Source organism: Taudactylus pleione, unplaced genomic scaffold (genome assembly GCF_031769625.1).
Source record: "Taudactylus pleione unplaced genomic scaffold, aTauple2 ptg000106l, whole genome shotgun sequence".
NCBI lineage: Eukaryota > Metazoa > Chordata > Amphibia > Anura > Myobatrachidae > Taudactylus > Taudactylus pleione.
This window is the reverse complement of record NW_028284508.1, coordinates 654,703-667,090: the sequence shown is the minus strand read 5'-3', so window position 1 is coordinate 667,090 and position 12,388 is coordinate 654,703. Positions and strand designations below refer to the sequence as shown.

The following is a 12,388-nucleotide window of genomic DNA, read 5'->3' as shown; positions in this document are numbered from 1 at the left end:
TGGTTGCCTTTACAAAAACGTTTGTCAGATGTCCTTCCTGAAATCGGGGACCTTCAACTGATACTCTCCCATACCGATGCAATTTTAAAATCGCTCGGCTCTGCTAGACTGCAAGAAGTCCACACCAAATTAATTCATAAAGCTTATGTTCACCCAAGTCGCTGGAAGCATATGGTCACGGGCTCTACGGGCCAATGTCCAAAATGTCATATGAATAATGCATCTTGTATACGCGTGTTCTTGTTCAAAAATTTAAATCTTTTGACGTATAGTGCTTTCTTTTATTAACCAAACTTTCAACCTTAAATGACCTTTCCCATTATTATTTGCTCATTTTGAGTCTTGGCAAAATTTAGCCAATGTTGATCATTTATTACTCATAGTTACTTTAGCGAAGACACTTATTTTGACAAATGGATAAAAGGATCAGCACCCTCTCTTAGGGACCTATTTATCAATATTATTTTTACAAAAAAAAATTAGAAAAAGGGTGTTTTCACACCCTTTTTCGCATTATTTTAGTATTGCATACATTAGTAAAGGGCAATTAGAGCAGTTTTTCATGAAAAACTACTCTATGCCCTTTAATTTGCATATTTTTAGAATGCAGATCGCATTTCCCATACTTGTAATGGGAAATGTGATCTGCCTGAGACTTACTAAAAATAAAATGTAAAAAAATAAGTGGGGAAGCCCTGTGATAATAACGCCATCTTCAGATGGCGTTTTGGCTTTCCCCTCAGTCGCCTGACTCCTGCTCTGCTCTGACAAGCAGAGCAGAGCCGGGAGTCTGCTCCTGTGATTAGCTGTGTGGTCTCAATAGTCCACAAGCTGATCACTGGAAAAAAAACTAGTTTAAAAAAACAAAACACTGATTCCAGGGACCGGAGATTGGTACTGCGGTGAGGTCCTCTGGGGCTCAGGTCAGCTGGTCTCCGTGCTCCTGCACTGTGACCCTGGTCAGCTGTTGCATAGAGGACTTTACCGGAGCACCGATCACCAAGGTAAGTGTAAGAGAGAGGGGGGGGGGGGGGAAGGTTGGTGAGTCTGTGGCGCATGCGCGGACACATCACTGTATTTGTTACAAAAAATATAGTGAGAAGACTGCGGAGGGGATTCGCAGGGACAGAATTTATCACAAGCTCAGTTCCTGCAAGGGATTTTAGATAAATTCTTGTGATCTTTCCTAAATTTGCAATGCGGTTATAGTAATAGGACCCTTAGAGAGTACAATCTGTCTTACTGAAATATATATACTTCAATAGGCATAATGCTCTTTCTGATATTGAAAATAGTGTAGCGGTTCTACGGAAAATGGGAAATTTATCTTTTAACCCTCCCGATCTCATTGCAGACCACTATTATTAAAGTCTACGAAAATATGACGGGACTACGACTGCTTAGCTAAACCTTAGTTACATAACTTTCAAGTCCGCTTTATGGGCCTGATTCAGAGATGGGAATAGAATAAGAAAGAGCAGCAAGTATATGTGCATCTTGGTAAAACCATGCTGCACTGCATGTGGGGCAGATGTAAAATTTGCAAAGAGATTTAGATTTGGGAGGGAGGTGTGCAAACTGAGAAGTAAATTGCAGTATAAAAATAATGCTGTCTAGCATTTGTGGGCTACATGCAAAAGCAGCTAGTATTTATCCTGTATGTAAAAACAATGTATGTATTTGCACCCCTTGCATTGCAGCATGGTTTGTCCAGGTACTTGCTAATTCTTACTCTATTCCCAACTCTGAATCAGGTGTACAGTCTCTTTTTGTACACATTTACACAGCTATTAGCAAGCTTTGAACCTTATACTTGATATACTTACCCCCCACCCTTTTTATTATTTTTGCTTTTCTCTCAGACCTTCCTTTCCCGTCCTATTTTACTTTCAACTTAATTTTGTATATTATTGTGTAGATACTTTCTATATAAAATATTCCTCATCTACATTTTTAGTTTTGACATGTGTTATGCATTTTTATTCACTGTATCTACTGTTGTTACATATTTATCTTGAGACATGTCATGCATGACCTGTATTGCTTCTGTCTTGAGGTACATTAACAAAAATACAAACAAAAAAAACTTCGTATTATCTCTTTTGCTTATGTTCTTTTCAGCTTTGTCTTCACATAAAATGTGTGTATGATTATACTTGTATTAAAGTAACTATGGGGAGACTCATGGTCCTATTTGCTAAAACATTCTACTACTGTATTGTACCAAAAGTCCCAATTGTCTAGAGATAAATATATACACGTTTTGATGTTGAGCAGTGCAAAATAAAAGGGGTATTCTACTAAAAAAGAAAAAACCAATGAAAGCTGTTGTGGCCTTTTGTCATTACACCTTTGGCAATGTCTGGTGCACACAAGAAATAAATCTCTCCACAAAGATCACTGTTTTACCTCAATGGTCTTAGGGGGCAATTATCTCCGCTTGTTGCTGTAAGAAATCTTTGATAATTTTGCTGCGCATATTAGTTATGTCTATTGTTATGATGTCCATTTCAAAAATATTTAACAAAATAATCTTTTTGTCCTTTTTCTAAAGCTAATTAGCATGTTACCGTTTTCCATTATACATCAGCTGTTCATAGATTAGAGACTTACTATTCCAGCATAGAACATGTCCACAGGAGAGAACCCACTAGATCGTACAGTATGTGCATTCTATTCCCACGGTGCTTCTGTCACACAACAGACAGAGAACGTGCTCATGGCATTTACATTTATGGAGGAATGCTCTTTTCCCTGGGTTCTGTTATCCTCCCAGACCAGGCTGAAACATGGAAGTCACGGACTTTGCGGCTTCTTATTGGCTCTTATGCACACATCAGCTTTTTTAAAGCACTTTAAGTGGTATTCTTGTATTTTGCAGGAACCTTAGCAAGCACTTGCTTGTATTTCTATGTATATATTTAGCTGTAATCATGTATTTGATAAGCGGTATAGAATAGCCCTTGGAAACCATTTATGTATACAGGGAGTGTAATGCTGCATACACACGGTCAGATTAAGAAGATATGAACAATACATGTTGAGCATGCATCGACCAACGATGCGTGTTCCCGCATGTCGGATAACGATATCGGACATCGACTGAGTTTGCAGTAACATTTTTCATTCATTTTAATTAATGTCAGAAATCGTTCGTTGATAAAATCGTTCAAATTGATGTTAAAATCGTTCAATTGTTCATCGTTATCGTTTAACGATAACTATCTAGCAAAACTGACCGTGTGTATGCACCATAACAGATACATTTTTATGTGTGTTTTTAATGAATCTTAATTTGCTTTCCCTTAGGAGCTGGTTGACTTAAAGATGTTGCAGTGTAAGCGAGTTGTAAATGGTAAGACTACTGTTGAAATGTAAACAAAATCTTCCTGAATATTATTTTACTTTTGTTTACAGTGTTTTCTTTTTTTTTTTTATTGCGAATGATAGCAATAACATTGCAAACACGTTGTTCCAACTATTTAAAAACACTTCGATGTGGTTCATTCCATGCAAAGTGGTCCAGGGATCCACACCTGATCATCTCCAATTGTGATTAAATTTTACATGAAGGATGGCATATTTGTCAAGCTAACTTTGGGAACATTTTAGTTCACACTATGCAATAGTAGTAAAACGCCCACCCCCACTTTGGGGGCCATAGATTTGCTACTATTGCATATTATGAACTAAAAGTTGGTGGCACATTCTTCAAAATTGGTCACTTGACATGGTATGACCCATGTATTATGTTGAAACATAAGTGTATAACGCAATAACTGTTTAAGTGAAACAAATAGTGGGATTCGGCCTGGCAGGCCTGACATTAAACATTGTGGTCTGAAAGAAGTAAGAGCAAAACTGAGAAAATAGAATGAATGGAAGATTGGTTAGAGTAATGGTTGTCAGGGTGTGGTGGTCACTGCACAGAGAGAAAATCTTAAGACATACCATCTCAGTGGATCAAATCAATGTTACTGTCTCACAAAATGACCGAGAGATCGATCTGTATAGGCAGCAGTTTCTTTCAATTCTAGCCATTTCGTACAAAGTTCAGAGCAAAATTCTGTGTACTTGCATTTGTGGATATTATGTCATCCATTGAAATTGATTTTTGTAAACCATTCCTGTATTGTAGTAGGTATTTCCAGCAGACCAGGATAACGACTTTCACATTTCTTCTAGCAGTTGATGGAACTCTTGGTCACATTAGCAAAGCAAAACCCCAGGTTCTCTATGACCGTATTAACCTGAAACTATGAATAACTGTGTGTAGTAAGATAGTGTGGCCGGGTCCCAGTCTCAAGCCAGCTCCCCCTGCTCCCTCACATGGTCAAGATGGCGGCTGTGGCGCTGAGAGAGTTAATCCCTTTTGCTACAGTGCCAATTTCATATGAACTATCATACATGTACTGTAAATGTATATTTCATATTGTATTTAAGAAATTATATTTAATGCGCTGTGTGCAGTTTTAGAATTGTAGGAACGCATATTTTAATGTATGGACTATGCACTTACAGGAAGGATTCATAACTAGGCATTGACATTTGGAAACCAATTGTTCCTAGGACATTCTCACATAGTAAATGTTATGGTAATTATTCTGACCTAGAAAAGGTCTTGTGAAATGAAATGGCAAAAATTTTGTGTAAAACACTTTTTTTGAAATGTGCTCCAGGACGGTATTCTGGTGTTGTGGAAGTTCTCTAAGAAGGTGTAAATCCGTTTGTATTGTAGGAAAGACAAACTAGTTAGAGTGGTATATGTATGAAGGGAAGGAGGAAATTTGCTTAGCTCCTTTGAAATGTAAGATGTACTTATTTAAACTTTGAGATCGTTTGATTGGTTAAAGTACACAGGGTGGGTAAGAACAGGATAAAAAGGGGCCTGTAAGCCCAAAAGTGTGTATATCCTCTGTCTCTCTGTGGATGAATTATCTTTTTCAAGACTTGAGCAATAAACATCTTGCCGTAAGACGGTGCATCTAATTATAGCTTGTGAATAGCGCTAACCACTGTTCTGGATTGAGGCCAGTGTCTCCCAGATAAAGCTCTCTGCCAGTTACCCTGCAGTGACTGGTCCATGGTGAGGGACCAGTGAAAATTAGCTAACACTATCCAGGAAGTGTTGCAGCAGCATGTCCACACACATACCCAGAAGTAAGCAGTTCCTAGTGCTGGTAGAAGGAGCTTTGGATGGCAGTGAAGTTACATGCCCACTGCACAGTGGGAGCAGTCAGTAACAGGCCTTTACTGACGGTAGTTTTCTATGATCCAGTGGGATCAAAAATAATATCTGATCACCTGGCGAGGCAAGATCATACACAGTTAGGGTTTCTGTATCATCTAGGCATAACCTTATAAAGGGTCTTAAATGATACTGTGCTTAAGGAGCTGGTATATGTGTTTTGGAATATTTTTCTCCTGTCTGGTACTAAGATAACACCTCTCAGGTCCCTTTTTTTATGCTGTAGTGCAGGAGGTAAGGTATTAAATAATTTTCACTAAGCAGTTTGTGCAGTACTTAAAATATGTTGTGGGGTTTTTGGGGTCACATACAAGTAATCTCAAAGGGTGTCTGTTCTTTACATACTTTTTGAGATTGTACCAAGGTGTTTAGAAAGTGGTGTAATTCTAAAGTATTTCCAGAATTCTAATTGTGACAGATATTTGACTGAAACTATTTAAAGGGACACACAGCAGACAAAAATAGCTGATCAATCGTGAGCATCCCTGCTATGGCCCAATTATTGAATGTTCCTGTTCAGTTCCTCACCAATCGCATCAACGCCATCTATGAAATATTCTGCTTGCTCCACAAAAGTGGAAAACAATGTAGACTGATCCTGGTTTTGAAGAAATCTCCTTTCCAGTAACTGATATGAAACTACCTTGGATATTAGAACATCTGTGGCAAATAATGTGGCCATTCGCAACGTCTTCCCTGCAAATTTATTGTGTAAATTACATTGGGGTATTATTGACTTTGTGAAAGGGAACATTAAGGCTATGATTAAGGTAGGTTTCATGAATTAGGGTTGTCTACTTTGTTCTCTTATAGGGGGCGATTCAATTCAGAGTGATGTGGAATAGCCCCGTGAAAGGAGCTCCCGGAGCTATTCAATTGGCTGCACTGTTAAGCCAGACTAGAACCACTTAAGTCAGAGAATGTCTGTTACCGCGCCTTAAGATGGGTGTTTAGTCACGATAACCGGCATTCTCCAACTAAAGTGCCGACTTCGAGGTTGTTAGCTCCACGCTAAGCTGGAAAACAGAATTGCTGCCGGCACTTAAGTCATATTTCTGCTCATACCTCAGGAAATCCTCTAGTCCAGCTTAACAGCGCAGTCAATTGAATAGAGCCGGGAACTCCTTCCTGGGGCTATTCAACATCGCGCAGAATTTAATCACCCGCTTAGTGATACTTGAATTGGCTTCTCAGAAGGAGGGATTGTGCATTGATCAGATTAGAGCGGATAGGGAGAGAGTGGCAAAGAGAATATGAAGCAAAAATAAAAAATGTATGGAGTAAACATGAGGTATACAAAAGGATTTTCAGAAACGTTATCGGAATTGTAATACTGCACCTGGTGTGTATAATGCGGTGTATCAAATCCTGGTGTGTTTATAATAGAACAAAATCTTCTAGATTGACAGTCAATGGGTCGACAGGGATAAATGGTTGACAGGGTTAAAAGGTCAACAGTTCAAATGGTCAACGCAAAAATGGTTGACATGTTTTTGTTTTTTTTTGTAATTTAACCCTAATCCTCCCCCTAATGCCTAACCCTAACCTCCACCCCCCCCCCCCCTCCCCGTCTGTGCCTAACCCTCACCGTCATCTCCGGTTAGGGATAGGCCATTTTTGCGGTTGTCATTTGAACCTGTTTGATCTTTTAGCCCTGTCAACCTTTTGACCCTGTTGACCTATTGACTGTCGATTTTTTTTTATTTTTTTTTTTATCCAAATACCACCAAATCCATGTCCAGGAAAAAGTATTTATACTGAAGGTCAACAACAACTTATTAACCTTGTTTAACTGTATATTAATCTACATAATAAATATGTATAATGTATCACCTGCAGAAACTAAAGTATTATACCATGTGAGAAAAACTCAAAAACTGAACATTATTGTTCAAGCAAATGAGACGTTGCTACTGAAAATGCTGCAGTGGAATCCTGATTCCTGCACGTGTTGGAAGAAAACAGGATGTGTGTAGCATGACAGCTTTGACATTGTGATTTTCTTGAAAGCTAAATGCCCAACAATATTTCATATCATGATTGCGAAGATCATCTTTGTGTGTTTTATAGCCCTTTGTTACTGTAAAGTATGACAAGTCTTGAAGTATTTGTATTTTATTACTAATGTTGTGTTTCAAAAAATTTTTTTTTTTTAGAAAATTGTGTTGGATAAGTTATAAATAAATGTTCTTGACCTAATTCAATCATTAAAAAAAAAAACCTGACAATTGGGTGTTTTTTGGAAAAAATATTAGCCACTTAAGTGGTTAAGCAGCCATTTGTCTAGGAGTAATGTCATATTTGGTTATGGAGACCGAAACTGCACTGGTTGTTAATGGAACTGTTGTGAAAAATAAGCGGTGTGTTTACTGTAGTAATAATATGTTAGCTTGTATCAACACGTAACCAATAAAACAAAAATAGTATTAAAAGCAGTAAAATTAGTTGCTGATTAGCGATAATGTTATAGCTCTTTTCCAATATTTTCTGCACTTCTAAGCCGGTGAGTGCAGGAATAGGTTAGTCATGGCTGAAAAGCCTCCTTACCCTAAAGTCCAACACGTTTCGAACTTAGTGCACTTTATCAAAGACTGGCTGGAGTACCCGGCATTGCCCGGGATTTTAAGAATGTTTGTTAACACATCATCCTCCAACCAACCTCTCCTTAGGCAGGCCTCACGAAAAGTGTGACAAACTTCCCCATCAACAGTCCTAAGGTCTTCAAAGGAAGTAGGACCTGTAACAGTGTAAAGCAAACTTTGGAGATAGAAGCATTAAAAATTTGTAGGATGTACAGTGTAAACACGGCCAAGAGCTTCTGTTGCTCTGATACCAGGATTAGCATCTACATCGTCTCCCTGTTTTCTGCGCAGAAAAACTTTGGGAGAAGCATTCTATGTGTAATATTTTGGCAGCTCACAGTACAGCAGGGTCCTTGCAAAGTCATCATTTTGACACAGTTGGAAGAAAGAAGTAAATGTTGTTGTGTAATTTGGTGTAGTCAGAGCGCTGAGAATGTTGGCAAAGCCTGCTAAAGCTCTCTTCGATAATAAACATTAAGATCCTGATTAAACATGACAACACAATGCTTGCTCCGAGGCCCTACCCATATAACGTGAGGCCCCACAATGAGTGTCCAGCAAAAATTGTGGTTTTAAATTAATTAAAACTTAACAGTTATTAATTTCGATATAACATTTTTTTTTTTAGTTGCCTCCGCCGTGTTTTAATACACTCGTATGTAAAATGTCACGATCTTCGCTTGTAAACTGTGGATTTGTATAGAAAGACAGAAGTACAGAATGACACATTTTCGCTTTGATATAGTAGAGAAGATAGAAAAGAAAAAATAGTAGATGAGCTAAATCCTTTTGTAATTCCGTACCTGACCTGTAGAGGGCGAATGCTATGTAAAAATTGTGTTTTTTAATTAATTAAAAATTAACAGTAATTAATTTCGATTAGTTGCCATGTTTTAATACGCTCGTATGTAAAATTTCACGATCGTGGGTTGTAAACTGTGCATTTGTATAGAAAGACAGAAGGACAAATTTTCGCTTTTATATAGTAGATAAAAAAGATTTTTATCCTATAGAATAGACTTTTAAAATGTTTGAGTATTAACTTACCTCTTACCTTCTGGATGCACCATTCCTACATTCAGCTTATGTGAACAGATCTAACGATTAAACTCAAAAACCTTGTCACAGCTTTGTCCCAAATGTAAAGCTGGGTACACACCTATACAATCATCGGGCCGTTCATCCAATATCGAGAGAACGGCCGTTGGATTGTATAGGTGTGTATGCTGTCCCGATGAAGGAGTGTTGGCCGATAAACTGCTTTTAACGCTCCTGCAACGGTCGGGATCGGGAGGTCGCATCTTATGTATGGTTTAATATTTATCGGATTGATCTCCCGATCCCATAGAAGCCCGTACACACTGTCCTATGTCTGCACATTGTGTACGCGGCTGACGGGGTCACACTGGGGACAGACTGCACGGCTGATCGGGACAGTTTTCCCCGATCAGCCTGCAATCGTAAACGTGTGTACCCAGCTTAATGACCTGTGATTTCAGCGAGATAGACACTACATTTAAAGCCGCAAATGCTTTTAAAGGGAACATTGTAATTGCTAACTCATTCTGTGCTGTAGCTGCTTTGGTGCCTGCATGTAGAGTCTGAAGAAAGCATAATGTGCTGTAGTTTGAGTGAGAACATAGAACAAACAAATATTTACCTCCTCCTTCCAAGCCTCAAGTTAAAAAAAATATATTTGGTATCTGACTTGCTATAAAAAAATGTTGCAAAGGCCATAGCTACTCCATTGTCACGCAGTATGATCTGAAGATGATGGATTCCCTGTCACCATCCAAGCTAAGCGCTTGCAAAACTAAGGCAGGCTGTCTAAGAGGACCCCTTAGGGCTATTTCACACACAACAGATTTGTCCGTCCGGCAAAAAGAACCGGACGGTTTTTAACCGTTGTCTAACTTCAGTGGAAGTTTTTTGTCTGGACAAAACCGCTGTGTGTAATAGCCCTTGGCATTCAGCACGGATACTTCACAAGGAGGATCGGGTTTTGCCGCAGTGGGTCAGCAGGTCACAACCCAGAGATTGCCCCTTGCTGTGGTAGGCTGGTAGTGGAGGAAAGTTTGGAGCTGAGTCATCAGGCAGAAAGTGTGTCAAGTAGACTGTGGTCTGACACACATGTGAATTGTGAACTACCAAATTGTAAGCTAGGAGAGCAGTCTGAACAAGCCGAGGCCTGCAATATAAGTACTCAAGCAAGGTACCGAATCGGGAAACTAAATAGGAATCCAAAAAGCTGTGGTCTGCAGTGCAGAAAGACAGACTATACTGGGAGGCAGGAAAGAGGTAAGATGTTGGGAGCTCGGAGACTGAAACATGTACAAAGTAGAACTAAAATAGGCATCCTGATTTTAATCAGACACTCTTGTAATGTCAGAAGTACAGTACCCAGAAATACTTTGTGCCTGTTGCTAGGTGGGCGGTAGCAAGTAGTAGGAGAGAGCGCCAATCATCAGGTCCAGTAAGTGACAGCCAGACAGTGGGTCCGGCATGTGACAGCTTGAGGGCCAAAACAAAATTAAAAACTCACCCAAAGGTAGACTATAAAGTTTACTGAAATACTTATTTTCATATGAGCTCACCTTTATTTCAGCACTTCTTATCATGTTAATTTATTACCTATAAATCTAGTCCCAGTTTCCCAAGACACCACCTCGCTGAGTTGTGTGATTTAGGTTGCTGGAGAAAGTAGCAGAATAGAGTCTGCCAGATTGCTCATTTCTCAGACAAAATCCTGATTTGTCGTCATTACAACCCAAAGTGGATTGAGGAAGCCTAAAGAGGGCTAGAGTTGTGTAATGTTATAATCATACAACTTTTGCTATGCTCGACGTAGAGCTCATAGTTCTAATTGTAATTCTGTTAATCCTATATTTTAATTTTACATACGTTGCCTTAAGTTCTTATATGTATAGATTTTTGGTTTACATGAAAGAAGAAAATATTACTTGTAAAATTTGTGTATTTGATCAATTGGAACATTCCATACAGAATGTTACAGATCAATCATTTGTACATGTAAATGCTATACTAAAGTAACACATTTTCTTTTTCTTCCTCCAGAAGTTCTTCAGACAGTGGACTACGTGGCTCCCACAGAGAGAATAATTTTTCAGACCTGTGAAAGGGAGAAAGGCCATATTGTTTTCCAGATGGTAAGAGCCTTCCTTATTTTGAGATGTAGGGCAAAATTGACTAAGCGGCGGGTTGTAAACCCCGGCGGGTTCTATTCTGTTCTAAATCCCGGGGGTTTGCTGGCGGTTTTGCAGCAGTTTCTAAATGACAGCCCTGTTCTAGTCTATTCTAAAATGTGTTTTGACGGCGGTTTTGCAGCGGTGTTATCCTTAGTAAATCTGCACATAGCAAAACCGCCGCCAAACCGCCAGGCAATCCTGATTTGACTAAGTGGGGTTTAGAACCCACCGCTTAGTCAATTTTGCCCGTAGTCTAGAAAAGATGATTGGGTAAGTTGTGGTTGTAGAGCATTTTGTTTCCAAATTTAGGTTAAATAACACGGCTGTTATTCTGCTTGATTTTCTTTTTTGTTGTGCTGTAATAAAATAAATTGACAAATTTTAACAAACTTGCTTGCACCAAATATTTATTTTTAAATGGTATTATTCAGCATCTTAAGTATGAATAAATTGCTTTTGACAGAGCTTCCTCTCCTTTTCAAAAATAGCAAATTAGGAAACAAAGAGTGGGTAAAAATCTGTTATAATTCAGATATTAATAATTAAACATGGGACACTACCGTGTCCTGTATATTACACCCAGCTACTATACTGTATATAGGACAACTTCTTTTAGAATATATGGTAATATAAAAAATATTGCAGACAGAGGCGATAGAAAGCATATATACACAACATGTGTCAATTTTATAGTGTCATAATCTCTCTCATAGAACTCGGCTGCAAAAATATATCTGTAGTGGAACCAAACACTGTGATTTGTCTCCAGAAATTTTCATTCAATAAACAATATTGTCATTTGTCTCATGAGTTTTTAGTTGAAAACACAGTGATGTGGATAGAAACAGAGCACAATCTACCAGTTTCAAAAACTGTGTAACATTGTATTCATAGTATTCATTAGCTGTGTTCACACAGCAACGTTCTAATTAAGTGTTTTCATGTATCTTCACAGTGTAGCTGGTATTATAACCATTACTGGGTAACTTATACCCCTTTCACATCACAAATCACATCGCACCTGGGATTTGTACACGTTTCTATCCTGGGTGCGATCCAGCTGAGTCCCCTTTCAGACCGGCGGCCGGACCCGGCAATAATGCTGGGTCGATGTCACCGCTGCAATGATTCGGGGTCGCCTCAACCCGGGTTACCTGTTCACACTGCACCGCGAGCCGGGCTGAACTCATGTTCAACCCTGCTTGTTACCCGAGTTGATCTCAACTGTGCCCTTTCGCAGTGCAATAACCCGGGTTTTCTTCTTCAGGGTCCACAGGATCTACCTTGGGGTATATAGTTGGAATGATCCATTGTACCAAACGGCTTACAGTTTTGAAGCTCCCAGCATGCAC

At 39.0% G+C, this 12,388-nt stretch overlaps 1 protein-coding gene across 3 annotated transcripts in view; it reads left to right on the top strand.

The window, feature by feature from the left end:
* Positions 1 to 12,388, top strand: part of DUS2 (dihydrouridine synthase 2) — a 141,577-nt gene that overhangs the window by 3,255 nt on the left and 125,934 nt on the right. For all 3 annotated transcript variants that reach the window (XM_088470897.1, XM_088470898.1, XM_088470899.1), the window contains exons 3-4: positions 3,310 to 3,355; positions 10,906 to 10,997. In XM_088470897.1, the coding sequence (XP_088327023.1) occupies positions 3,310 to 3,355; positions 10,906 to 10,997 (138 nt within the window). The remainder of the gene's footprint in view (positions 1 to 3,309; positions 3,356 to 10,905; positions 10,998 to 12,388) is intronic.